General features: G+C 41.8%; 1 protein-coding gene across 4 annotated transcripts; it reads right to left on the bottom strand.

Annotated features, from left to right (window-relative positions):
- Window positions 1-6451: 6451 nt before the first annotated feature.
- Window positions 6452-22880, bottom strand: mapk6 (mitogen-activated protein kinase 6). 4 transcript variants are annotated; one of them, XM_010784282.1, is made up of 8 exons: window positions 22716-22880; window positions 16749-17621; window positions 16313-16630; window positions 10858-11002; window positions 9702-9866; window positions 9417-9612; window positions 9041-9158; window positions 6452-8809 (listed from the first exon to the last, which is right to left on the bottom strand). In XM_010784282.1, exons 2-8 carry the CDS (start codon window positions 16983-16985, stop codon window positions 7715-7717), a joined length of 2274 nt encoding a protein of 757 aa, XP_010782584.1. In that variant the 5' UTR covers window positions 16986-17621; window positions 22716-22880; the 3' UTR covers window positions 6452-7714. The 4 variants fall into 4 exon arrangements, with proteins under 4 accessions (XP_010782584.1, XP_010782587.1, XP_010782585.1 ...); XM_010784285.1 differs by lacking the exon at window positions 22716-22880 and adding an exon at window positions 20795-21032; XM_010784283.1 differs by lacking the exon at window positions 22716-22880 and adding an exon at window positions 19299-19416.
- Window positions 22881-27965: the final 5085 nt, after the last annotated feature.

The following is a 27965-nucleotide window of genomic DNA, read 5'->3' as shown; positions in this document are numbered from 1 at the left end:
GATAATGTTTGATATGAAGATAAGAGGCATTTCGGAGTATCGTTTTCCATGACTAATTAAGCTACACAAATAGTTCAAAACCAGGGTCCCTGGGTTTAGTAGATTATTGTAAGTAAACTTTTTACCTGTCAAATAAAACATATCTTAAGCCTCAGTGAAGTGTGTTATGACGCCACTGCACATTTCTATCATGCTCAAGTATGACTAAAAGCAGATACAATCAAAGACAGTTTCTCAGTATTAGGAGCTAAGTGTTTTTCCACAGTGATTTTACATGCTACAGCTCTGAAAGCTCTCTTGCATAAATAAAATCCACTTTCAAGCTCAAAATATGTTAATCCGGTAACATAATAAGACAGTCGTTTCTCCTGCAGTACACCCTTTGAGTATTATGCACCTTCTGATCTAAGACGTATTCATTTACCCAAATAAATCATATCTACTGTTTCTGGACGTGCTTTGCAAAGAAGGGTCCAGTTCACCCACACAATGGATAAGAAAATACAAAGGTGAAGATTTTGTAGAAGTTTCGAGTGAAGCATATGTAGGCGATATCTTGCAAAAGACTCAAATGATCTTCTTTTAATAAAGCTCCAGCAACTGGGCTGTTTTTCCTTTAGATGCTTTGCGAGGAATGTATGCATCTTTGTGTTTTATAAAAACATATTTTTAGATTGTTTAATCTATAACAATGCATAATATTTCACTGAAAGATCTTACAGTAAAAAATAACTTGCTGTAAAAGAGTTATGGTGGAATGCAAATGATTATATTCCTCTGAAATGTAAAGTACTAAAGTAAGAAAAATAAAATACTTGTACTAATAATACTTTAAATGCTTGTATTTGTCACTTCCCCACTGACTGAATACAATTAAAGATGTGACTGGAAGTGACACATCATTGCATTATTTCCCCTAATGCTGCCAATAACCTGTGAAAGGTCACATGAGTTTGTCTAACTAATAACACACTACAGGTGTTTCTCATAATGACGTCGTGTCTCTCTCTGTCTCTCCTCACACATGTGAGGTCTTTCTACAACTGCTCATTACCTGCATTAGTCACCACAAGTTGTTTTTGCCTACCTGTTGATTCAAATGTAGTTTTGAAGAATCAGCAAGAACTTTAAGTCACTGAAACTTTTGCAATACACCATAAGTGCTGAAGTGCAGTTCACTCCCCTGGAACGTTAAGTAGCCTAATACACACACACCCAGACAACACACACACTGTTTAATGATGAATTGTTTTCACCTCTTTTGCTGTACTGCCAGGATGTTCACTAATTCAGGAGCAGTGCAAATGTAAATGGATACAAAGACAGAATACAGCAGAGTGAAACTGCATTTCTAAATATAGCTGTGGTATCTCCTGGGATTTCTGTGGGAAAATACATAATGTTCACTTCTGCCAAAAAGCACACAGTAGGCTAGCCTATACATCATCGGCTGCAGGAAAGTTTGATATCTAAACAAAACAGTTTTCTGAAACTGGAAGGTTTGTGTTTTGAAGTGAAATGGTCCAGTGGAAACGTCCTCGCCCTGAGAAAGGTCAACTTTGTTTTGGAAACACAAGAAATGGTTACTGTGGCGGGAATCTATGCAGGCCTAGTTGTTAGCAGTGCATGGAAAACTGGCCACAATGTGGACAACTGATTTGTTTTTTGTTGTTTTTTCAGGCTTTCAACACCTGCAGACCTGATGCCATGTACAAATGTTTATAAAGCTGTAAAGTAAGAACAAAAGCCTGAATGCTGCAACAGATGTTTGTTTTTTTCTGGATTTATTCACTCAGTATCACTACTGCTTTAAGGGAAGACAGTCGGGTTTGCATAATGCTCAAGATGAAACATTACTATCATATTTCTTTATTGAACAAGGACCATGCATACAAATACATTAATCTCAAAAAGAGAAGAGATGCTATAAACAAGGTTATAGCTAAAAATCTCATTTTCATCTGCAGTCCCTAAGCAGGTACACACATACAAATCAACAAACATTACAACATTTCATAATGCCTTTCACACTAACAAATGAAACAGATCAAATACAGATCTATCCTGGTCCAGACTCTTCTCATCTCACGCCTTGACTGCTGTAACTCCCTCCTAGCTGGTCTACCTGCCAGTGCCCTCCGACCTCTGCAGCTCATCCAGAATGGAGCAGTCAGACTGGTCTTCAAACTCCCCAAGTTCTCCCAGACTGCACCACTCCTCGCTCCCTCCACTGGCTGCCAGTAGCGGCCAGTGATGACACTGGTCCTGGCCTACCAAGCCGTCAATGGATCAGAACCTTCCTACATCCAGGACATGGTTAAACACTACACGACAGCACGTGCACTTCGCTCTGCATCGGCCAATCAGCTTGCTACTCCTTCACTGCAAATGGGACCCAGGTACCCCTCAAAAACACGCCTGTCTGCTATCCTGGTTCCAAAATAGTGGAACAAGCTCCCCATTGATATAAGGACATCACAGAGTCTACACACATTCTGTTGCAGACTAAAAACTCACCTGTTTTGACTGCATCTTGGATACAAAAAAAAGATATATCTTCTGTACGTAGTTCTTACAAAGGATTTGGCTTTAAGTGAAGCTATTGCAGTAGCACTTAATCTGGTAGGGTTTACAGATAGGATACTTGCTTTTGAGTTTGTTTCATCATGGTTGAATGCACTTATTGTAAGTCGCTTTGGATAAAACATCAGCTAAATGAAATGTAATCTAATGTGAAAGACAGAGAACACAAAATAATTATGCTATGAGAGAAAATATTATTTTTAACAAATACAAGTGTATCATGAAAAGGAACACACTGTGAAAAACCAAGAAAATAACACCAATTCAAAACAATTAACTCTTATATACCACAACATGTCAGCAGGCAGCAGAGAGAGCAGACACAAAAGTATCTGACCATATGACTTAGTGTAGCAAACCATGATCGAGAAGTAGTGTTATGGATGAGCTCATTAGACATGGTGTAGTGTACATCTATAGTAACTTCCATTAGCTGTGCGTTTTGTGCAACATATCATGTCCAACATAAGGGAGGGACATCCTGGTAAGGAAGATGTATGACGCAGCAAGAACTTCATAGCAGGACATCGCAAAGAGAAAACAACACTTTCACTTCGAGGTTGAATTTTGTGTGAACAACCTGCATGAAGGGTAAAAAAGCTATTTAATGGAGAAATGCGTCTCTGCTATAAAATGTGCTTAACCAAGAACAGCTGTTTCTACTAATGGGCCTTCTCAAAGATTTTCTTGACTGACTGCACAGATTAGTGTGAGCCTACGTATGGTATTTATCTGCCGTAGAGTATGTACGACTAATTCATGACTAAAGCCTTTTTCATACTCTTAAAAATTACATGTTTCAAAATTGTTCGCTCCTGCAAAGTTATGTTCTGCAGCCCCAGGGGACTTTCAAAGAAGATTCAACAAAGTGATGGTGGTACTCACCCCCAGAAGTAACTAAGTACATGTACTAAAGTACTGTACTTATGTAACATACTTGTACTTTACTTGAGTATTTCCATTTTATGCTACTTTGTACTTCTACTCCACTGCAATTCAGAGGTAAATGGTGTATCAACTCCATTTATTTACATATTTGATGAGGATGTTAATGTAATCAAATCAGACTTTAGTTACACCTGGAGTAAATTCGTAATCTAACAAAAAGAGGCTGAATCTTATAAATCCTTCTTGTCCAGTATGTTATTAAAATCCAATTTCAAATCAAAATCAACATAAAAATGTTCATATTTTATACGAACATTATGATATGAACATCTTTATATTAAAGTAATATAATTATATTTAAAAAAACATTAAATTCCTTTGAAAAAATAGTTTTCTTATTTAAACAGGTAGTTTTAAGAGCTCTTTTGTTAATGTCAAAACCGCACAATGCTTGAAAATCCTATAAATGTTACACTGATCTGATGTCAATGGGCAGGACATGCTATAACCTTGGCAGAAGATGAAGTTTTAAAAGTGTCCAAGAGGTGAAGTCTATTTATAAATGCACTTTGTGTTCTAAGTTTAGTATCCAGTGCTCTGCACAACTCCGCTCTGAATATGGACACACATTCTGACATGGTGGTGCCAGAATGGGAAGCCACAAGTCGTAGCTGATAACTATCGGAGGCTTTGTCTCCACATCACAGCATGACCTCTGCAGAGCAGGTCAGCTCCTCCATTTGTTCGTCCAGTGCTTTCCATTCAGGGAAATGAATCTGTAGAAACTCTATCAGTTCCTAGTCCTTGCTGAAATCCAGAACAATGGGTTTTAATTGGACTGCAGGAAAGAGAATAGTAATCATGACCTCAAATTAGCCGGCTCAGCTTCTGTCAGCGAGTTGAGCTGCTTACCCTGGGTTTCATTTGGAACCTGACAACACCTGACAGGCCGCGGGACAGAGGCAGAATGCAGATGAATGAGCAGATGAGGAACGTGCAGCAGGAAAGGAGGATGGAGGAGTTGGTGTCATGGTGGAGGTAGTGAGGGATGCTCACAATTAAATGAGGTTAAATTGTTAACATAGGTTCAGGAGCATGGCCACGCCTAAAACTCCACCTCGAACCACGGCCACCCCTATTTATATGCGGCAAAACTTCCGGCCACTGCTTGTCTCCATCCTTTCAACCCACCCTCCCTCTCCCTTCTACCCATACAGTTCCCCTTCCGACTCACACCGAGTGATAAATCCATCCATCCCTTCTTCCCTCCCTCCCCTCAACATCCCTACAGCCCTCCATCCCTTATCCCTTCATCCTCTGCCCGTCAACATTTATATTTAAACTGTGCATATTTATATACCGTATATACTAACATTTTAATTCCAGGTATCGTCTGGGGGGCCGTAATTAGCCCACGCAGATCATGCCGGAGACGGAACCCCCACTCTGAGTCTCCCACTGCACGGACCACAGCTCGTCCTCCCAGATCATCCCTTCACCCCCCTCATATCATTCACATGTTACTTCAATAATCTTACATCACACTGTTGTGGCGTGGTTCCTGCTAGTGAAATAGGAAACATCACATCTTTATATACGAGAGAGAACACATACAATGAGAGAAAGAGGAAGCTGCAGGAAATAAATGAGACCTGTTTACAGAAAAGTAAATAGCACATGCCATTTTAATTTAGAACTGAATTTAGTCTTCAGGCACCTGTCCTTTCTTGTCTTGTCTAATCAGGTAGTACCTTTGCTTTCATCTGAGTACTACAGCAGGGTTTGATCACCGCGGCCAAAGATTGTGTTGTTGCCAAGAAGGAAACACCAAGCTTGGCTAACTTTCCCGGGCAGGAAGTAGCAGCAGTGAAAACCCCAAGCCCAGCTGTGTCTGGTTTTAGTCGGAGGAGGAGCTCCAACCTTTGCACCCTCCTGTACGGTCAGACTAGTCGAGATTAAATCCGACTCACCTTTGGTACCAAAACAATTCACCTTACTTCAAAAGATTAACATCGATCGGTTATCCATTGCAGGAAATCCAGACATTAGAAGCATGCTCAGAGGGTTACGGGTTCTTTAGTAAATCTACCTTTATGCAACATTTTAGAGAACTTGTACTTTATCAGAATCTTTCCTTTTTTAAAGATTTTACCAATTATAGACATACAATCAGCCGTTATAAGATGTAATGTGATTCATTAAACAGCCAATATGGTTTAAATGATCCCCACCTCGGCCATCTTATGCTGCTTACAAGTTGATACATCAGTATTGAGAATTTAATAGCATACTGAAGATGATAGTTATATATAATGAACCATCACAGCAACTTTTACTACATTTCCCATTTTTGCTTTGTGATCCAAAAAGTGTTGTGTCCACCCTTTTTGGTCTCTTGCCATACATGTGTCTTTTAAATGAGAATCAGATTCATCATGTACATTATACACCACGTTTTAAAGGAACAACTTGCCTCCACTCAGTAGAGTACCATGCTTTCTCAATAATGAAGGATTTACATTAAAGAACATGTAGAGGGTAAATGCTTCCGGTTAAAAGACACTATGATTGTGGTAAAATGACTTCCCACAATCCTTTGCTAATGATACTAAACTTGTCAACCAAGGTGACTGTTGATGTTTTAAAGCTTCACTAATGCATAACATAACATTCGTTTCTTAGTGTTTTACCCCTAATAAGTGCTGGGACTATGTGTGTTGGTCACTGCTCTGAGATGTGGTGGTGCGAGCCAGAGCTACATTTAGCTGGTGATTCAAAGCTCGTGTCCCCGGTGGTCAGTGTAACTCAGTCTGCCTGCTTTGACATGAAAGATTACGTCTAGAGGTGGCAGCACTGCAGTCAGCACTTCGTGTCACCAGCAAGGCTCTCGTGGCTTTGTGGTCATTTAGAATTTAAGTTACAACACAACACTTAACAGAGAGTCACGTCTGACCAAAAAGAACGAGAGACACAAGCTAAACTCGTTGCCAGTAATTTTATTTTGAGATATTTTGTAGAACAGGGGAACCAATGATTACAAAAAAAAGTCCATAAGTGTTCTACATGCTACACCTTAACCTAATTCATCATGCTTGCCTGGAAAAAGTACATAGAAATTGAACAAAAAACGTACAATTAAAATTGACGTACATTATACTCACCATTAACTTTACTTAGATGTACCTTTCTCTTGCCTCCATGCACGCATTTTTTGAACATTACATTTAGATAAAAAATTAAGACTTTTAGGCGCTTCTTTAACCATAAAGCAGTTTTTCCATTAAAGACAGAATGCACCTATAAATTAAAAAACAAAAAGAATGATATCCATCTGGACAATATTGGTGGAAAATGGAAAGCCTCGACTTCTTTTAGAACATAAACGATGAATTTGCATCCTACCATAAAACAAAAGAACACTTCCACGCCCATATAGTGCCCAAAGGAAAATGGAAGTCTGTCCAACTCCTCGATCTTCAATAATCACATTGAAATAACACATTTTGATAAAATAAATATCGCACATTTGCTAGAAATAAATAATGATTACTGTAACACCTCACTATGTTAAATGCTAAAGTGAGACAGATTTCATCTACGCGACCAGGATGGCCATGTGGGTAAAGCACTAGTGCGGCTTCGAGTGTCTCTCGCGGCTGTTACCTTGAGGTAGATAACACATTTACATCAACGCCTACGATAATGGTTTCTGCTGGCATCATGTGTCAGATTTACAGTATGTAAGGGTCATCATTAAGGAAGCTTTCTTCAGGGGAAAATGTCAAATGAAAAATAAAAAAAGGACATCCCATCCCCTTCCTTTTCGTTGTGTATCCCGTCCCAGACAACGCTAGCGTCTATCTCCCTTCCTTATTAACCGACCAACCTCGTGTCTTTGACTCCTCCCTACCATCCGCCTTTCTTCTAGCTCCTTCTCTCCTGCTCTCCGTTCTTCTACAGTACTTAAGTGTGCGCGTGACATGCCAGTTTAGCAATGAGGGCGTAGACATAAACCCATGAAGGCCTGGTGGTCAAGGCTCAGAGCGATGACCCCAACTCTTTAAATATAACACGTCACCCCTTTCAACTCTTAAAAAAACTAAACAAAATTAAAAGTAACCATGATAAAAAAAAAAGGTATGAAATGATTCAAGTTCAATAATATATCATATTATTAAAAAAAAGAAAAACATAAAAACAAAACTGCCTAGATTTTTCACTGTGAGGGAAGATATATATTTCTTTAATTAAGATGCTTGAAGATGCTGCTGTAGGTTTTGTGGGCGATCTGGGGGGAGCATTTCACAGCGCAGGGGGTGAGGGACGCCTGGATGGATTTCAGAGGCAAGTCATCGGGGGTGTCAAAGCCGGGCAGGGCCAGAGAGTCCAGCTGCACGTTCAGCACAATCTCCGTGTTCATGGCGAGGAAGCTCTCGTCCAGCTCTCTCCCCTCCGAGGGCTCCGTCTCAGGGACCACAGTGTCTGCGGCCCCCTCCTCCTTCCTGCTGAACAGGCGGTCCAGGTAGCTGGTGTAAGTGCTCTCCTTCTGGAGCTGGTCCTCTTTGTGTATGTCCCAGCATGCTTCGTCTATCAAACAGCCGTTCTCCCCGACTCTCTCCCCCGAGCCGAAGCTTTCCCAGGGGCAGGCGGGCCAGGGGCCGTCTCCCCCGACGACTCCCCCCAGCCCTCCTCCGCCTAACTGGGCGAGGTTAACCAGGCACTTCTCCTCCTTCTCCTGACTTATGGACTTGGACATGGAGCCTGAGCGGGCCGCCTCCAGCTGGGAGACGGAGGAGTTGAGCTCGTTCAGGAGGCCCACCTCGCTGAGCAGGGCCGCCTCCGGACAGGGCTCCGGCTGCAGGCTCAGTTTGATGGTGCTGGCGATGAAGGAGTCGAAGTCGAAGCCTTGGCTCTGCTGGCTCTGAGGCTTCTCCGTCTGGTGCTTCTCCTGCTCGCTGTCCTTCTCCACCGGGCTCTGGGTCTTCTCCGCCTCCTTCAGTGCGATCTGGGCCTTCACCAGCCCGTTCTTCTCGCACTTGCTCTTGGCCTTGCGGTCCGCCTTCTCCTTGCTCTGCTGCTCCTTCCAGTTGGAGAGGTCGATGATGAGCTTGGGTTCGTAGTAGTGGTTGACTTCACTTTCCCTCCAGATGAGGTTGTCCAGGTAGGAGGAAGACACGGCCTTGTAGTTACAGGTGTGGCTACACTGCTGGTCACAGTATTTGTTTTCGTGGTGTTCGTCCTGCCAGGATCGCTCCGGCTGGAACAGAGTGGAGTAGTCGTAGGACGGCTCATCCAGGAACTTCTCCCGGTCTCCATCAGCATATTTACGAGGATCCACCTGGAAACAGACAACAATTAGACTTTCTATCAAATGTGCTTTGGATAACACAAGTTCAATAATACCCCTATACACTAAAAGCTTTGGTTTGAAACGTTTTTTTATTCTTAACCTATGCATCCTCACATTTAGGGAGCACATTATCAAACTTTATCTATAGCTTTCAAAAGTAAACCGAAGAGTTATCGTTTTAACATGTGTATGCAGATGTTTGTCACAATTCAAACACACCTGGACCTCCTCCTCGTCTGTTACATCAGAGAGAGCCCTGGGGTCGACCTGAACCTCGTCCGGGTCGTGGTTGCTGTGCAAGTGCCAGTCATTCTCTGACAGCTGGCTCTCATGATACCTGATGATAAAATGAAGGGCAGAGACTTCAGTACACAACAGACACATAACATGGAGCTCCAGTACATGATCAGACTACTCAAACAAACCATTAAACTCATTCAGAATACGCGTTAAGTGACCTTTATGTTCACATTATAAAAGCTAACTATTCTTCCCTGGAACTAATATCAAAATAATGTCAGACCAGGCTAAATATATAACTTTGTATTTCCTGCCTGGTGACAGAGAGCAGGGTTTGAGAGGGGACGCATCATACCTCTCCCAGGTGTGGCTGTGGCTCTGGTCCATGAGCAGGATATCATCGACTTCGTCCTCGATGTGGAAGGGGTGCAGAGAGACAGGCTCGTCCAGGGGGAAGGAGTAGTCGGCCATATAGGGGTGGGCCAGGGCCTCCTCCGCAGTGAGACGATCCATGGGGTTAAAGGTCAGGATCTTCTCCAGGAAATCCAGGGCTGCAGAGAGAAAGGACGTTGAGATGTAGGAAACATGTACATGTAAGAGTACTTGAGTACTTCTGAATGAAAGGGTGAGTGGTGCTCACCCTGGGGGCTGACGTCGGGCAGCAGCTTGGCCAGGGGGTTGTGAGGCTTGGACATGTCGCTGCGGATGAACACAGGGATGACGCTGTGGAGCTCCTGCCGGTCCTCCTCTCTCAGCACGGGGATGGACTCCAGGATCAGCTGCATCTGAGCCAGCTCATGGGCCCCTGAAACCCCCGGCAGACAACATTAGCATCTTTCTTTGAAGAGTTACACAACATCCAACATCTGTATGACTGGTTCAGGGGTTTGGAGAGAGGCTGAGCAGCAGATCATGAGAACAGAGATGTTATTTGCCTTGTGTTCAGCTCAAGGCAGTTTCAACAAATAAGAACACTCAGTCTGGCCCACCTGCAGCTGGATTTGCAAAAGAGGAGTATAATTAAAGTACCGTAATTTTCGGACTATAAGGCGCACCTGAATATAAGCCGCAGCAGCTAAATTGAATGATGTGTACATATATAAGCCGCACTGGACTATAAGCCGCAGTGCAATAGTAGCTACAGAACATGTACTGTGCTGTGTAAACTGTACTGTATCACATAGTGTTTCAGACACACAAACTTTTCAACTTTCAAACTTAAACGGTGCGCTCCCAGCGCACGTACCGGCAGTGATCTACAGCAGTGGTTTTCAACCAGTGGTACGGGGACAAACTGTCTCGCTCTCGTAATGTCTGTCTGTCTTGCTCTCGTTCTGTCTCTCGTACCACTCTCGGTTCCACTTTTACTTTTGCGCGCTACCTGTCTCACTCTTTTCCGGCCTCCAGCTTTTCCTGCTGGAGCGCGCCGCTTAAAGGTGGGGGGTGCGGACCGGCCATAGAGCCCATAGAGTTAAAGGTGGTGGACTGTAACCTGTAAAATCCATAGATTTAGGAGGTCCCCTAGTGGCCGTTAGCTGTAAAAATCCATAGATTAGCCGCACCGTTATATAAGCCGCAGGGTCGAAAAATGGGAAAAAAGGTGCGGATTATAGTCCGAAAATTACGGTAAATGCAGATTGACTCTGGTCTCTCCGAACAAAGTCATTGACTAGCAGGATGAGCATTTGACATCCTCCGACATCAGTCATCCAACCTGCTCTAAAGGCTGTTTGCTAGTATGCGAGTACATGAGGTGTTACTGTGAGACAGACATAAGAACCAGAGTCGACATTTACCTGCAAAGAGGGTTTTCCCTGTGAGCATCTCAGCGAAGATGCAGCCTGCGGCCCACATGTCGATGGCTTTGGTGTAGTTGTTAGGAGAGAGCAGCAGGCGAGGAGACCGGTACCACTTGGTGACCAGACCTTCAGAGAGATGGCCCTGTGGTGGAAAAGGGCGACCCTTTAGTGAGACCCTTACCCAAAGAATACATAGACTAGGGATGTCATCAGAACAGATACTTTGCTACCAACGCAAAGCGAGGATCCCTGGAGTGGTATTATGTGTTCAAACTTCTTTCAGTAAAAATACGTATTAGGTGAGGGTCATGTAGGGATGGCCATCATGATGTCTTTCATTTTGTGTGAGAAACTTGAATAAATACAGTTGTATCAAAAAGGGATTGTGAGGCCGACAAGTGAGCGGCCCGACCAAGCAAGGAGGCAGAGGTAGAACGTCCAAAAATATAACCCTGTGTGGGCATTTATTACACTCGAGCAGAGGACACAGCCTCAATCCTGCTGCTCCCGTGAGCACAGTCACCAGCCACAAGGATCTCACACACACTACCAGCCCCAAAACAGACAGGGCAACAGAGCCTAAATACACACACTAATCAGCAATTAGACACAGGTGGGGGGGGAGGAGACAACACAGGGCACACAATCAGCCGTAACAGACATGGGGGAAGGGGAACACTTTTCAGAATAAAACCAGCAAACAGAGACAGACAACAACATTATTGGAAAATAGAAAATGATGACCCATTTAAGTTCTCAACAAAAACAAATACAAAAAAGTAAGCTAATGGATTGACTTTTGAGTTGTTTTACACTGGTAGCAGATAAGGTATTGAGAATGTTTCTGACTGGTATAAGCTACATGTCTGGTATTGTGACGTCCATAGACGCAACTATCTTTTAAAAAAACTACAGTAATGCATGATCTGCTATGCCCTCGTGTTTGGTTCATTCACAGTCAAAGATACCCTCAGTAATAGATACATGTGATTAGCATGACTTCATGTCCCGTGCAGCAGGGCTGCTAACAGGAATCCCAGAATGCCTGCTGCTACTTGATGGTCCTGCTCCGTGCTGGTCACATACGCAACATGGAGCAGCACGGAGACAAAGACCGCAGAGAGACAGGGGGGAGATCAGACACGTGCAGGCCCAGTCAGCAGTCTGAGAGCAGGATAATCCCCCGCTGCCACACTCTCCTCTCACCAGTGACACCAATCTGCACTCCCACACAGAGCAGGGCTGCTCACGGGAACAGCACACTGAACACAAAGGAAATGGACCTGTGTGCACACCGACTGGGGGGATGGGAGGGCGTAAAACAACACGCTCGCTGCCCTCTCTCACCCCACATGCAGTGGTAGTTTGTGGTGAGACTAAAATGGTTGGCTCCTGGTTCTGCCCAAAGTTAGCCTCCTCTACGTCACACTATGCTGGAGTGCATTAGTGAGATGAACACTCTTATTTTGATGGGCCTATAAATCCTATGTATACATGACTCCCTCCTTCAGAAGACTGGTAATCTGATCGTCTGAATTTAGCAGCGACTGTCACAATGAAACCTGTGAAAAGGGGAATTACAGAGCAGATCACACCTACCGACTGAAACTCATGGGAGTGTCCAGCTCCCATTCAGCCAGTAAACTGTCTTTTGTGAATGTGGTTACAATGGAGAAATACATGCAACCAGCTTAGCAGAGCATTGCCACAGATTTAGATTAGGTCAGCTTGAAAGAACACCGGGTCGTTGCGTAAGGACAATTCTGAGAACGATGGACCAAAAGAAGCAGATTACAGTTTGCCTACCAGCTGAAGGCATTTAAGTGCATTAGCTAAACATTGGTGCTTGCTTCTAACTTTAACTTATGTCTAAGTGGGCCACTCACCACAAAGACAGAGTCATAGGAATTAAAGCATCAGCCATCTCAATAACTGACAGCAGTTGGTGAATAACTTAAACCACCTGATCTAGATCAAACAGGGATGACATTTAGTGACTCATAAAAGGCTCCCTCAGTGAGTCTGGCTGCGTTCAATCAAAGCGACCTTTAGCAGGTCTCACCAGATCTCAGTAAAGGTGCTTGCTGAAGAGACAGTGAGGTCACCCCCAAGCTAGTCTCCATTTGCAGGAAAAGGCTGTGCTGAAGCCTAAAAGATATATTTTAGTCTTCCCTTCCCCGGCCCGCCCGCCCAACACACACACACACACACACCAACGTGAATCATTTCAAAACACTATTAATAGCAGGTGAAGAGGCGTTTTACTGCAGTCTCACAACACATGGAAATAAATCCATGGTTATCCATTAATAAGGTCCATATGTCTAATCAGGACTTTGGCTGGTCAGCATTATTCTTGCTCATTTAGGTTCCATTATAAAACTACGATTTGTTTAAATTCTTCTCTAGAATTCATTACAGCCGGCGTCGACCCTCTGGAATTTGTCTTTGTCTAGATCCAGACAGGCCTGTTTCTAGATGAATAATTAGGTCAAATGTGTGTTTGTGTTTGTGGGTGTGTGTGTGGTGTTCTTGAAGTGTTGTAGTAGTTTGTGTTCCAAGGGATGCTTGTATGGAAGAAATGGACGTGTACGAGTCCTCCTATCCGCTCTTCTCCTAACATTCCAAAAAATGACCATGTTTTTATCTCTTTACCGTCACAAATTAATAAATGTTATGCTGAACCAAAGGCATTCATACAATCCTTTATTCATAGGGAGCTTTCCAAGTTTTTAAATAATACAACTCCTGACTTATAGTCAAACACAAGTAGATAATGTACTTCATCAACGGGTTATTTGTATTTCCCCACACAGATGTGTCTTGCACTTGTAGTCTTCATTTCATACGACAAAAGCCATAGATCAAATAACTGGTTTGTTAACTTTCAAAGCTGATTCGACATTCAGATGATGCAACGAGATCATTTCCCGTCAAGAGAAAACAGAGGTGAAATAAAGCCAACATTAAATGTGTTACACTATTGTGTCGTTTAAAGCCATTGTTAGTGTTGTGTTCAAATACAAAACAGCAACCAATGCTAAAGAGTAAGTGTTGTATTATTTTGTAAAACTTTTGTTGCGGACAACAGCTAGAAATGAAATGAGCTTTATATAAGCTTCAAATGCTGCCCTGAGCAAATCTCCCACAACAAGACAAAGAGCGGGCTGGGAAAAGGAGGGGACTCGGGGTTGGAGAAGTTGGAAGAGTGCATGTGAATTCTTGCCATTCTTGATCCTCGGCCACCACGAGGGCCGGCCTTAAAGTTCACACAGGCAGAAATGGCCTGCTTTCTGAGACAAAGGAAATATAGCCCAGGTACTCCTGGCAAGCGTGACAAGAGCTTTACTCCCAACCAACCGTCCAGGGTTATTAAAAGCCTAAATTGAATTTAAGGAATTATGTTTTGTATTGACCAAAGCAACAGAAAACAAAAGTAAAGTAGGAGGAAAAGGTGGATCAAATGACTTGCACCTACTTCACTGACACATAATTCAATACCACATTATTGAAACTACGCCAGAAACTGATGTTCCCCGGCAAGGAGCGCTTCTTTATTTAGGCACAACGTTATTCAAATGACATGCACTCAGCCGCCCAGCTGCTCTGCCTCACCAGGCCTGCTAGAAGAACAGGGTGGTTGTGAAAGGACATCTTCCCTCAGTAATTCTGCAATAACGTCCAGACAGCACTGAAGCCAGATGTTTTCTTAACGCCACCACATTTCACAAGGCACCAGTGTTGTGTGGGGTGATGGGTTCATATTCAAACAAGCCTCATTTGCTCCCAGACGAACACTCAATTAGATGACTAGGTGCCATGAAAAAGTGGCTGGTTGAGATATCAGTGTTCTCTCTTCCCCCACCCACACCACTATTGTTATCGGAGTAGAGACAGACACAACACAGCTACAGAGCTTTAAAAAGAGCAGGGTCAAAACCATTTAAAGTCAGTATTGCTACAGGACTACAGCGTACGTATCCTTGACATCAAATCAGCAGCAGTAGTAGAGCAGACATGAGTCAGACACACAGGAGATGAACCCAGTCAAGTAGCTTTTCAATACCCACTTTCCTGCATATTTCCCCATCAGGAAAAAACTGCTTATATAGAGGAAAGAAGCCCCCATGGTTAAAGCTGCTGTAAGGGAGGAGTGTATACAAGTTGGGTGGGTGGATACAGTGAATGAACTGTGTGAGAAACTCTCAGTTCTTCCCACAAACTATGAGCCCTCGACTTCCTCTTCATATTGCAGAGAGCTATTGTCTCACCTAAGATATGTGAAACCAGAGCTGAAAATGGAGTTATACTACATATGCATAGTAGTGGCCGTGTGCTGGAAATGAGCAGTTCTGGTAAACAAGTATGATTCTCAGTGATGCATGCCGTGTTAGGGATATGAATCAGGCTGGGCCCACCGGAGGAATCACATCACGTGAGCCAACTTCAGACTAATGACTAATCTGAGACACGAGTGAGCATGGGGAGAGGGAGAGCGGGGGAGAGAGAGAGAGAGAGACTCTCCATGCTAGACATCCTCACATCACACCACCATATGGCCTTTGATTGGAATTTCCTCATCCCTTTAAAAAGGTGACAGAAACACAAGGGCAATACAGACCCTCCACCTGGCTACAATTAGACAGGGTGTCCCAAACTGTTCTCATGCTCCGGACAAAGCAACCTACTTTATTGGGACCATTACACTGCCCCACAAAACCAAATGCCAGGGTTATAGACAGCATTAAAGTATGTTTACATTCAACATTTGGTGTGTTAACGTCTGGATTTGTATGCCCTGGTTCAAATAATTGCTGGCATCTGATAAAAGACAAGGAAAAGGACACAAAGAAAACCACCTTCTCAAGGATCCACTTATTTGATTTAGTTTTGAAAATAGAATAATGACCTCAGCAAATTGAACTTGGCTGTTAATAAAAAAAATACCGTTGTTTTATCAACAGCATGTCCTTTATTTATCGGCTCCAGCTTTAAGTCAAATTATCATTATATGCAGACGATGGCTAAAGGCTGGATTATTTCTGTTTTGCCCATGCCACAAATCAAATATTTGACACATCTCCCCCTGGGAGTGAACATTATCTTCCACTTTATCATCAACCCACACATTTGTATTTTTAGACATTAGAATAGAGCACATTCTCAGGGCTAGCTTTTTAAATGTTTTCCACAGCCTTGCTCTCCTGACAAGGGAAACAGAGGCGTTACCTCAAGGAACCACATCCCGTCTTGTTTACTTCCTGCTGTGAAACTGCGTCACCCAGGAGGCCTACCCATTACTTAGCAATGACACCCCGCGTCGGAGCAGCAAAGCATTGATCTTTGGATAAACATTGCCAAGCCGTCTCTTCTTCTTATAGCTCTTGTCTACACTGCTCATCACAACAACATGAAACACTTATATTCCCCACCAATAGAAGACTGGGCCTACCTTGTGAGAGTAGTGTGGGTCCATGATGCGGGCCAGGCCAAAGTCCCCGATCTTCAGCACCAGGTCCTCTGTGTTGACAAACAGGTTGGCAGGCTTGAGGTCGCGGTGCAGCACGTTGGCAGAGTGGATGTACTTTAGGCCCCTAAGGAGCTGGTACATAAAGAGCCTTGCATGGCCCTCAGAGAGAAGGCCCCTCTCCAGCAGCTGACACAGGTCCGTGTCCATGTATTCCTGCACGATGTAGACCGAGTTGACCTCTGTCAGAGACACCACGTCCTCCGTTAGCCTGCGTCCATTGGGGCCCAAAGTTTCAAACACCTGGAGAAGTAAGAAGAAGGATCAGTGTGGAACTCCAAAATGGATGTTTTGTTTTTCCCAGCCCCAGATGATATGATAAATAGTCTTTGTGACATCACGCAGAGCACTTGCCCCTCACCTTCACAATGTTGTCGTGATCGAGGCGCCTGATGATCTTGATTTCCCGCAGTGCATGCTTCACACTCTGGGGGTCGGTCAGGATAATTTTCTTCACGGCAACACGCTTGTCACAGTCTGTATCAACTGCTGAGAACACCAAGCCGTTCCCCCCGTAGCCCAGAGGCTTTAAGTCCATGTAGCGAGAACCCAAGTCGAAACCGTGGATGTTCATCAGGGACTCAAACTTCTCTGCCATGGCGACTGTTTTCAGGTTTACTCCAAGCTTCTGCTAACGCCGATGATTAGCTTCTGGCCTGTTTCCAAGTCCAACTTTAATACAAACGGACGAATTGACTATTCAGATACTTCAGCGGCTGAGCTAACTGACCCCTGTATAGACGACTACCGAGTCCCCCGTCTAGCTGTCACTGGCAGATTTTGGGGTATTAACATGTGCTCAAAGTTTTGATCCATCTTGGATAAGGAGAGTAAATATAAAAGTTCAAATGTTCCTCTAGTTCCGGGTGTGTGGATATATTTAGGGGAACGTTTTTTAGTAAACTTGGGTTTATAGTATGCAATGGAATGGACTGTGAGGCCAATTAAAAAACACTGAGACTATATTAAATTATAAAAAACATGTAGTTGCATCCTTACAGTGCAGATACATTCAGTGTATGACTGGTCCTGAGCAGCTTCATAAGATTTTTTTTCTTTCTACTTTCTTGTTTGTTTTTTTAACTGTACATTTCCTGTCAAGTCATCTGATCTATAAAACTGAAATTAGTCTGGCCAATAAGTCTTCAAAGTAAATGTTCACCCTCAATGATCAGGTGGCTCAAGCTCGCCACAGTCGCAATCAAAACTGTCCTCCATTTTACTTGGGTATAAACTGAAAAACAAGAGGAAAACAGAAGAAGAAAAAATGTAAGAAAAAGAATCGAGAAGTTTTAAGTGTAGGATTTAACAATATCATTTCCCCACAGAATAACCTACCATTGCCCAAAATCATTGATACACATATAGGGTTTTAACCAAAATACTGAAACACTTGAAATTATGTTTTTGTGATACTGGATTGATTATTTATGAATAGTCCATATTAAAACATTGCTGGCACTGTTCATTTGGTTTTGCAATGTTATGTTACATAGACTCAGACTGTGATAACTGCAAATGCAACTGTTATATTTACATATAGAAATGCTCAGATTATATCCATATGATGGTGTGTTCTTTATACTTAATCAGAACTCCTAAATTATCTACTATCTACAGTATTTTTGACTGATACCACCAATATTATGACACAATATTTCAACATTTCACAAAATCATAAATCCCCAAAAGACCCCAGCATTGCGTTAAAATACAGCCAAACCTTACCCTTACTACATTTGTTAGGGTGTTCCCAATACAATAGAGCTTTATTTGTAAAGCACTTTAAAACCTCCAGACCAACTGTGCTGTACACAGAAATAAATAAAATACAAAAATCACACGCACCATAACGTAAGTAAACATACAAAACTAAAATAAACAAGAACAAAATAACAACAGCCATAAAGTTAAATATATACACCATTTAAAAGCAATAAAAGTAACAATTGTAACAAGTGTCAAACATATACAAACCACCCGTCTCATTCAACTGCTTTAGCTTTAACCATATACTCTATGTAACGTGGTGTCATTAATGACCAATTTACTGAGATTATATCCATATGGTGGTGTGTTGTTTATACTTTACCAGAACCCCAAATTGTTTTTTAAAAGTCGCAATATATCGCCTTGGACACAGTATGGCAGTACTTTGAATGATGGCAATAACACAGACTTCTACATTTCACAAAACTATATTTAGACAAACAAAGAACACAGCGTTGCGTGAAAATACAGTCAAAACGTACACTTACTAGATGTGTTAAAGTTTTCACAAAAGCATTGGACAAGCCAAGCAGTGGGATTCACCTGCTTTAGTTTTAGCCACAGACTGTAGGTAACGTGGTGTCATTAATGGAAACTATCCCTCCCTCCCTGCACCGCCAGACGCTCGCTAGTCCGGTTTCAGGGTATCGATAAACCTGTGAGAGACCCACAGAGGCTCAACTTAGATTAACCCCTTAGGGGAGCTTACATAGCACACATTGAAAACAAAAAAACACAGCGTTCGAGCCTATCTTTACACCGACTATGTGCTGTCTTCACCCGGTCTGTGACTGGCGGAAAAAGCCAAGCATAACGGCGAGCTGACAGACCCCGGTCTACTTGGTTTTATATATCACATAGCACATCCTGTTGGTAACACACACGTGAACCATATTACAAGGAAAACACAGATATAAACACACTGCCTGTTTCATAAATAAAACAGATAACGTTAAAGAGAGAGCCACGGATAGCGCGAACAAAGGAGCCGCTGTTGGCGGAGGATCCTGACTACGTGGAAACAGCTTAGCAGCACAAAGCAGGGTTAAACCGCTAAAAAAAAAACATACACACATCTACAGTGAAACGAGAGTCAATGTGAGGAACAGAGACAACAGCCAACGTATAATATATTACTCACAGTCCGTATTCGTCGCATTAGTTTGTGTTTAATGAAACCCTGGCGAGGGTAGACTGGGCTCTCGAGCTCTACAGATCTGTTGCAATCGCCATTGAGGCTGAGCACAGCTATGAAAGGCAGCCTGACGTCACGGGGCTGCCTTCATGGACCCTAGGAAATATTCCAACTACGATCAGCCTGGCTGTGGACCAATACCACCGTTTGGCCTTCAAGGCTTCATATAATTGAGCAACTAATATGTTTTTATTCAATTATGGTAATTATTGTTTTATTACACAATTCTCAGTTAAAAATAAGTAATATCCTGAAACCACTTTTAGGTTATTAGGTTCATTAACGAAAGCGTAGAGGCAGTAAACTAACACAAATGTTGTTATTTACATCCTTATAACAGAGATAAGTTGAGGCATTTATTACAAGTATTTGAAATCACTTTAAAGGCTACATTAAACATATTTTTAAAGATCCCTTAAACATATCACTGTTTTATCTTCTAAATAATGTAATCACATTTTAGTAGAGATACACAAACGTTTTTTTGGTCTGAAAGTGATGTTTTCCCTGAAATAAATAAGTAAAACAGAAGCCAAAGTAGCAGATACTTTTAGCAGTAGCCTATGGGTGCATTGAGTCTTACATACAGTGGCCTAATACAGGTTTATACGATGTTGTAGTCTTTATCAAAAACATAGCACTGCAGAGTTGGTCGTTTTATCATTACAACTTGGAGCCAAGAGCAGTATTTGAAAGCATCAGGAGTCATTAAATATGTCTTAAAAGTTACAAATCACGTGACACAGGTGGATTAATATTCCAACTCAATATTAAATCACGGTTTATGGATTCAATGATAACGTTAATAATCCTTGAGGTAAACAAGAATGCCATAATCAAAGCAAAGTTCAAACGCTCTGGAAAAATAGTTATCATAGCCAGCTAGATACATTAGCAAAAGGCATAATCCCTGAAACAAATGACTATGTGAAGAAAGACAAAATGATGATTATTTTATCAGTTAAAATATGAAATGAATAATCCATGATAAACGGTAGGGATAAACATAAGTCATCTGTTTCCCATAGACTATAGTATATCCAAGGAGAGATGTTGAAAAAACAATCCCAGGTGATACACTTGCACGAAAATACTGCAGACCAGAAACTTAGTTGCGTATTTTGCATCTATCAGTGATCTCAGTAGGCCTATGTTTGTTATTATTATTTTGTATTCTCTTAAATTTAAATAAACGCGAAATGCCTGACCTGCCTGCAATTATCTAGATAGAAAAGCAGTCTTTCCAGGCTTTAGTCTGGTCCATTTAATCCATGTGTTTTTTACATAAATTGTTGTTTGTTTATTCTTTGCGCATATAGGCTCTTGTTTCCGGATTGATCCACGATTTGTTTTTTTCCTTTGGTTGGTATTAAGGTTGTTTTCCGATTATGGCAGGCTCTTTGATTAATCTTGTCAGTGAGAAAATGGACATTTCCACTCACTGCAGCTTGCGGATTTAGAAAGTCCATCTGGCACAGAGCTTCGCAGGGTGTTTCTGTTTCATCGGTCCGCCCTCACATCCGATCTCCACGAGGCTTACGCATCCCGAGCAAAACAAAGTCAAGAGCTCAATGAAGGTATTAATTCATGTTCAGGCCCCCCATTGAGACTGCGGTGGGTCCTCTCTCGTTGTGGATGCTGTGAATGGATGATGGTGTGGGAGTGCTGGCATGCAGGCAGCAGCATCACAGCCGCAGCATCAGCATCCGCAAGCAGACCATGTGGGGACCCATGTGCCCGAGAATGCAGATTCCTCTCTCAGGCCGGGATGGGCTCTGCGATGGAGGACAGGAGCTTCATGCGGACCGAGCAGGATGCGATAGACTCAGAGAGCGATTATTGCCCCGGCCCGGTATTAATGGTCAAAAAGAGAGAGAATGCAGAGAAAACACACAATATGCCTTTCATGCTTGATTTGGCTATGTGAGGTCGTAGTTCATGACAATGTTGTAGTCATCAATCTCAAATATATAAAGTTATGTAATAATAATTGACAGACCTTTAGGATACCAGAAATATAATCCCTTGGTCATATTTTAATCATTCCTAATTGTGTTATTAGGTGTAATACAGATACCTAATAGGTTACTTGTACATTGAATGGATTTAATTTTTATAATCTGTTAGAAAAAAGGTTGAAATAATGTGCTGTTTCTTTTTGGTATTGGAGAAATAAAACCTAGGAATAACTGAGTAAAATAAAAGCCACAGATGAGCTCCAATTACCTGCAGTCATTAATGTAATAATATAGGCTTCAGTATTTTAATATCTGATATCATTAACTTTAAAGAGAGTGGAGAAATGAGAGGCATAATGATTGCCATTACATTTATTTTTCTATCAGTCTAAAGCTGAGGGAAGGAAAACGTGACCGAAACTGCTTTAAGAAAAGTTTATATTTTCCTTTATTCATTTTAGATTAACACTGTATCATGCTAAAATTATACTATTAATCAAAGTGTTGACTCCCCTCCCATACTGGAAGGTCACAGGTCAAGTTACTTCAGGTTTCTTATTGCTCTAAGGCTCTTTCACAGATGGAGCCAAGACACTTTCGTCTTCCACAAGTCAGAAAACAGAGAGAGGCAGTGTAAAATGTCATGTCATCATATCAATTATATTTCTTGATTAGGTATTTCTACGTGGCTGCCCATTTGTGAAATCCACTGTCTGCGGTAGTTGAAAGAATGGAGGTCAGGAAAGGTTAAGATGCACCTCTCTTGTTTACAACGTAAATCCCTCAAATGTTGTTTGTTTTGGAGAAGAAAGAATAATACATTATTTGTTTTGTGTATTTACAATTACTAACAACGTGAATCCACCAGGGTCAGAGTCTGCTGCAAGCCACCCCTTGTACACCATGAGACAAATTATTGACATCAAGTCATTGACTTTGAGTATTAGTAGCATCAATGAAAGCCACCCACAGTCACTGTTAATGTCTTATTGCTGTTATACTCTTGTCCATAAAACTTTGAAATACATCACATTTATTTAGCAGTTGCTTTTATTTAACGCATGGTACAAGAAGTGCATTTCAACCATCGAGATACAACCGAAAAATATGGAAAGAATAATGACAGAAACAAAACAGACGCTCTGCTTTTCCAATCCAGGCGTCTTGTTTGTTAAGTATAGTTTGACGGAAGTAGCTGTTATCCATGTTCCTCTGCTGATGGTATTACTATGTGACACACACTTCCAAACTGTCCCATTCCTGTATTACTTTCCTCTATTTCACTACTAAAACAGAACTCATCAACTGTTCTCCCATCCACGCAAAACAAACATCTGATCCCAGAAAGTCATCACATTCATGTCATCTTGTTCCTTTGCCAAAATCAATCTTTCCTGCCACTTACCAAGGCTGACATTCTCCTGGGACGACGGGAGCATCATGGTAAAGAAGTTAAAAGTCCATCCAGGAGAGTTTTACCGTATAGCCAACACTGGTGAAGAGTGCAGTCCAGTATCTCCCTATGTTTTGGCAACGTGTTATCCTACTCCATGTGCCTCTGGTTGTGAGCTGGAGCTCCATGGAGAGTTAATATAGGCCAGGCCGGAGAGGGGAGGAGACTGCTCTGTTTATGGTCTGGCCTGTCAGCGTGTCACCATTAGGGCCCAGTGCCACCTTTCTCTTTCACTGCTACTTTTCTTCTACTTCCTTTTTTGTTACTTTCCAAACTGCTAAATTTCTCCTAAGCTGTTGGTCCAGTCCTAACGGAAAAAGAGCTCCTATCCTTGCCTGCTCTGAAACATCCCTGTTTCTGTCTGAAAGCTTAGCAGATCCAGTTTTTGTAATTCATGATTCTTTATCTGTCAGCTCCAATCAAAAGATTACCCATTTGTGATGTGCAGTGAATGTTCCGCTTCCAAAACACATTTCAATGAAATGAAAAAAACACACTCTTGATTTCTGTAAGCACACGCACACAGTTCGTCAAAAAATATTCTTGACAGGCGTGCTGTTTTCCCTCTGAAGGGGAGTGTTAATGTTTTATTGCTTGCTGTAATAGTAAGAATCAGTGGGGGGGATATGAAATTGTGAATCATGAAATGCCTGTTTTCCTCCTGCCTCTCAAATCAGAAATGTTATTCTCACAACATCACATGGTGTCTGCCACTCGCTGCCTGCAAGACTGTCCTGCTGGCTAGACTCCCTACTACCATCTTGTTCTCCTCGTCATATGGCAGGTTGTGCATATTGTGACAGACTGGTGTGTTTGGACTGTAGGAGGAAATGTGCGTGTGTACTTGTTTCATATTCAAACCAGACTGCTGCAGGGTTTGGACCATCTGTGTGTTATCAAAATATCTAAATGGTGGTACATGTATGAGGAAATTAGGGCAATGCTGCTATTCTTCCTTTGACAATGCCATTATTTATTTTACACAAGAGACTTTTTCATGTATTTTATAGATAAACATGTGTCCCCTCTGTGTTGAGAGATTCTGAAAGTTTCAGGAAAAAAGATTTGCTCTCTTTGTGTCCTGATCCATTTATATACAAACCTGTCTGAAAATGAGCTGATCAGATTTTGGCCACTTTATGATGTCATAAAGATTTTTTTGCTTGGTCGTATCCAGCTGCGATATGGCAATCAGGCGTCATTAATATGTGGTGACTTCGGCCGGTCCTTCTGCCGTAGGAGTTCTACTTGCCTCGCGTGTGTCGCTGGGTTTTCCCTGCGCCTGTTGCCTGTTGGGGTTCATGGTTGGTCAGCATCCTGACTGATTAGGAGGTGCCGGTCTCGTCCATTTGTGCCCCTGCGAAGTGGAAAGACAATAACCACTTTCTTAGACATCGTTGCAGGGGCGGGCCAGGCTGACGTTTCGGACAGTTTTATACGGTGTTCAACCTGGCAGAGAGTTCTGTGTGACCTGAATCTCCTCCTTGAGCCCCATTGGGTTCTTTTTAACCAAATATCTCGCAGAGGGGCGTGGGGAGTGGCTCCTTATTTTCATCTAAAGTAAAAGACAGAGAATCAGGGCTGTAACAGAGGGGATTATGGGATGCTACAATGCATGATCTGTTTGGTATTTCGAGGCAAACACTTCAGAGACATGTTTGGTATATATCAGAGACCTATAATATATTGAGGAAATAGAGTATAATAGGAGACCTTTAAGTAATGACCTGGGATGCATTTAGTGTTAACCTTTGTGTATGTGTGTGTAGGCTTGGTGCCACGTGACTCTACTATAACCAAGCGTGTCAGGGCAATGCTGTACTCAGTTGATGAACACCATTCATTAATGACTCACTGATTACCCTAAATGAGAACAGTCATTACACAACACAACTCACCAAAGCAGTATGGTGGCTCTCTCTAACACTAGCAGTCAGAGGGATTAACTCTGTTCTCTGTTGCTTCTGCTGTTTTCTCTTCTGTTGAACAGAAGTGTGTCTCACTGGACCTGAAGTCAAGGTGCAGAACATATCGAGTGGCCATTTGACCCTCACAGGAGCTGTGTAATTATCACACACCCTGTTCTTGTGAGATACCACGCAACTCAGGTATTTCACAGCGTTGTGAAAGAGGCCTACTCAGAGAAAGTGTTGGTGTGATTTTGCTACAGTGCAGGGACCAATGTTTACAGACATCCTTTCGTGGCGTGATGCACAGTGTAGATCAGTTTTTTCAAACGTTTTGAAATATTGCATCCCCTTTGCAATATTTTGTTTTGCATCCATAACTTAATACACCAAACCAATTTTTTGTCATCATGCATTTACACTAAGACATCGCTGTAGTTACAATGGACTGCGTCTTCTCGTCAAGCTACACTGAAAGTTTATTGGGAAACAGGGATATCTTTTCAGTTTTCGGTTGTATTAATGTTACACTAATATTATCATGAAAGGTTTCCTCTTTACAGTCTCTTATGTTTTTGAACCTCGCATTACTGAATTTGTTTTATTAACTTTTGTGGAGCCTTACAGTACTCCATATTACCCCTAGGAGCGCACTTACTCCCATCTGAGGAACTCTATTAGGTGAAAAGTAAAGATGAAAATACTCAGATAGTGGCCCTGCTCTTTCATCTATGGTTGCTTCAGTTCAACACTTCCCTGTACCCATTAACCAGGAGTGAAGTGGCTGTCCCATCAAACCGTCAGTCAGCACTGAGGGTGTGCAAGTCAATGCTGTAAAAGATTATGCAAGTTTAGCCTTTTAAAAAAATGACAATTACGTCCTGTGTGCAGAGCAGATGGGATGTCTTTCTGCGGACTTACTCTACACGTTTATGTTTGAGTGGAACATGACAGTATTATATAATGCATGAAGATAAGCAATATAAGATATAATGACTTGTCATAAGTATGTTTTCCCTCTAAAGAGTGCTGCAGGAAAAGTCGATAGCGTTTGAATGGCTTTTAAGTTCTTCTTCTTGAAAACACTAACTCAAGGTATAAACATTTTTTCCTACAACTGAAATCATAAGCTTTTACATGTCAGAAAATGAGAGTTTGGACTACTAAACGTCTTAACAGCGAACGCGTAGAGTTTTTTTTTAACTTTGGTGTAGTTTGTTCATAGTGTTAGATTTGACTCCCGACGACTTATAATGTTTTCTTAAAGGTGATATGTTATCTTACTGAACAAAGAGTAAATGTATCATACACTTTTTTTCACAACATCTTCTGTTATAATCATAAACCCAATGAAAAATCACATTGACTTTTTGTCAATGGAACCAGTGCAATGCTAATTGCGTCATACCTGCAATATATGTTCACTTGAATCAATTCTTTTAAGATCTGAGTAGAGGTCAGCAGCTACAATGTTTGATTGAATCTTTTTGTATGAGGTCAGAGATAAAACAGGGTGTTTGGTGGTGATGTAAGAGGATCAGAAGCTCTGGAATCTGGAGGTTTCTTAACTGGAATAATACGGAAACCTTTCACCCTAAGGTGCTTGTGTGTTTAAAACTACTCAACAGGCTCAGATAACATGGAGTGGATGGCATAGCCTGTAATTAATCTGGTGTAAATTTAGATGCAGCCCTAATTAGTCGGGAGAAGTTTGCCTGCACACATTTAGAGAGCCGGTATAATCTTACAGTGTGTTGTGCTTCTAGCTTACTATTTGTTAAATGTAATTTACAATAATGCTTTACTGTCATCTCTAGTACAGGTGTAACCAACAATAAAGAGCATCTTGCGTTGTTTCAAGCAAGAGATGGTAAAGGATGGAAAGGCTGCAGCCAACTATTCTTGTCATTATTGAATATTTATTATAATAATGCATGAAATGTCTTTCTATTAACATAAAAAAGTATACAGTTGCACACAGTTTAAGGTGATGTATTTAGATGTGTTGTTTTGTCAATCCAAAATAGAAGGTTATGCTTTGTTAATAAATATAAATGAGTGAAAAGCAGGAAATATTCATGTTTCTAACTGAGAGGCCGTTTGCATTAAAATGACCTCAGTGTCGATTTGATTGATCAATCAGTTAATCCATCGATTAAGATTAAAATAATTTCTGTAAACAACCTAACATTCTGAGTGATGGATTACAACATAAACACTTTTACAGTCATGTCTCTTCTTAAAAGTTCAATGACACTAAGGACTGGAAACTTTTTTCTTTTCTTTTTATGGCAACTAAACCATAAAGATTAAAAAGGAGGTCAAAGTTAAAAGTCGTCTGTGAATTCTTCCATTGTTGTGACGGAACTCATTCCAGAGAAGACCAGTGTTCAATGTCTAAAAGAAACCATAAAACCCTTATAAATACGCAGAGCACACACTGTCCACTGCATGGAGAGAGGGAGAGGGAGAGAGATTGATAGATAGGAGAGCTTTGGTTTTCAATGCTGTGTAGAAGATCTGATAACTTACTGCATGCAAGGTCTTAAACCCCATAATATTTGGGTTTCAAATAAGCTCAAGGATGTCTGACTCCTGTGTCATCATTATCAGCACGTTGATGTCTGAACATATTTCAGCAGCCATGCTTTTGTCCCTTCATGTTGTTGGTCATGTGTTAATGATTTTCCTGAGTGTTGTGTCACTGAATGCCATTGGCATGGAAACCTTTGTGGGTTTTTTTGTGAAATTGAGTGCGTAAATCTGTTGCTTATATGTATTAGGAGCACATGGTGCCGTTCTCATCTAGAAGACATTACCTTACATTACATGTCACTTATTAAACGCTTTTACCCAAAGCGACCTACATACATTCAATACTGTGGGCAATCCCCACAGGAGCAATTTGTGGTGAAGAGTCTCGCCCAGGGTCCCAGCGACATGCTGACTGCAGATCAGCGCACTAACCCCTCCAGAAGACATGTGACTTAATGTTCAGCAATAACAGACCATTTCTCTGATCTCTCCTCTCTGACTTTCCTTCAACAGAGACACATTTCCACTCTCTGTCTTTTAGAAAATATAATTTCACCCCAACAGATGCAGTGTCAAGCCTCTTATCACACAAAGTGTCACAGCAACCGGATTGGATTGGTTATTTACACATCTCTGCGAGAACAGTACTGTCCACCTGCAGCAAAAATGTGGAGGATCATTATCTGAAATGAATCCTCTAAAGACAAGCCAGGTTTGGAATATATGGCTTCTTCTCCAGTGACCGCATAACACAACATGG

The sequence above is a fragment of the Notothenia coriiceps genome, unplaced genomic scaffold (assembly GCF_000735185.1).
Source record: "Notothenia coriiceps isolate Sejong01 unplaced genomic scaffold, NC01 NC01_scaffold00026319, whole genome shotgun sequence".
Classification (NCBI taxonomy): domain Eukaryota; kingdom Metazoa; phylum Chordata; class Actinopteri; order Perciformes; family Nototheniidae; genus Notothenia; species Notothenia coriiceps.
The sequence above is the reverse complement of the archived record's forward strand: the minus strand, read 5'-3'. Positions and strand labels throughout refer to the sequence as shown.

Bases quoted from the DNA above. Each gene is read 5' to 3' on its own strand.
- mapk6 (XM_010784282.1), bottom strand. From the start codon at position 16,985: ATGGCAGAGAAGTTTGAGTCCCTGATGAACATCCACGGTTTCGACTTG. The intron at 16,631-16,748 runs GTGAGGGGCAAG...TTACTTCTCCAG, and splicing joins ATCACGACAACATTGTGAAG to GTGTTTGAAACTTTGGGCCC. The intron at 9,159-9,416 runs GTATGATGCGTC...TTTTATCATCAG, and splicing joins CACAGCCACACCTGGGAGAG to GTATCATGAGAGCCAGCTGT.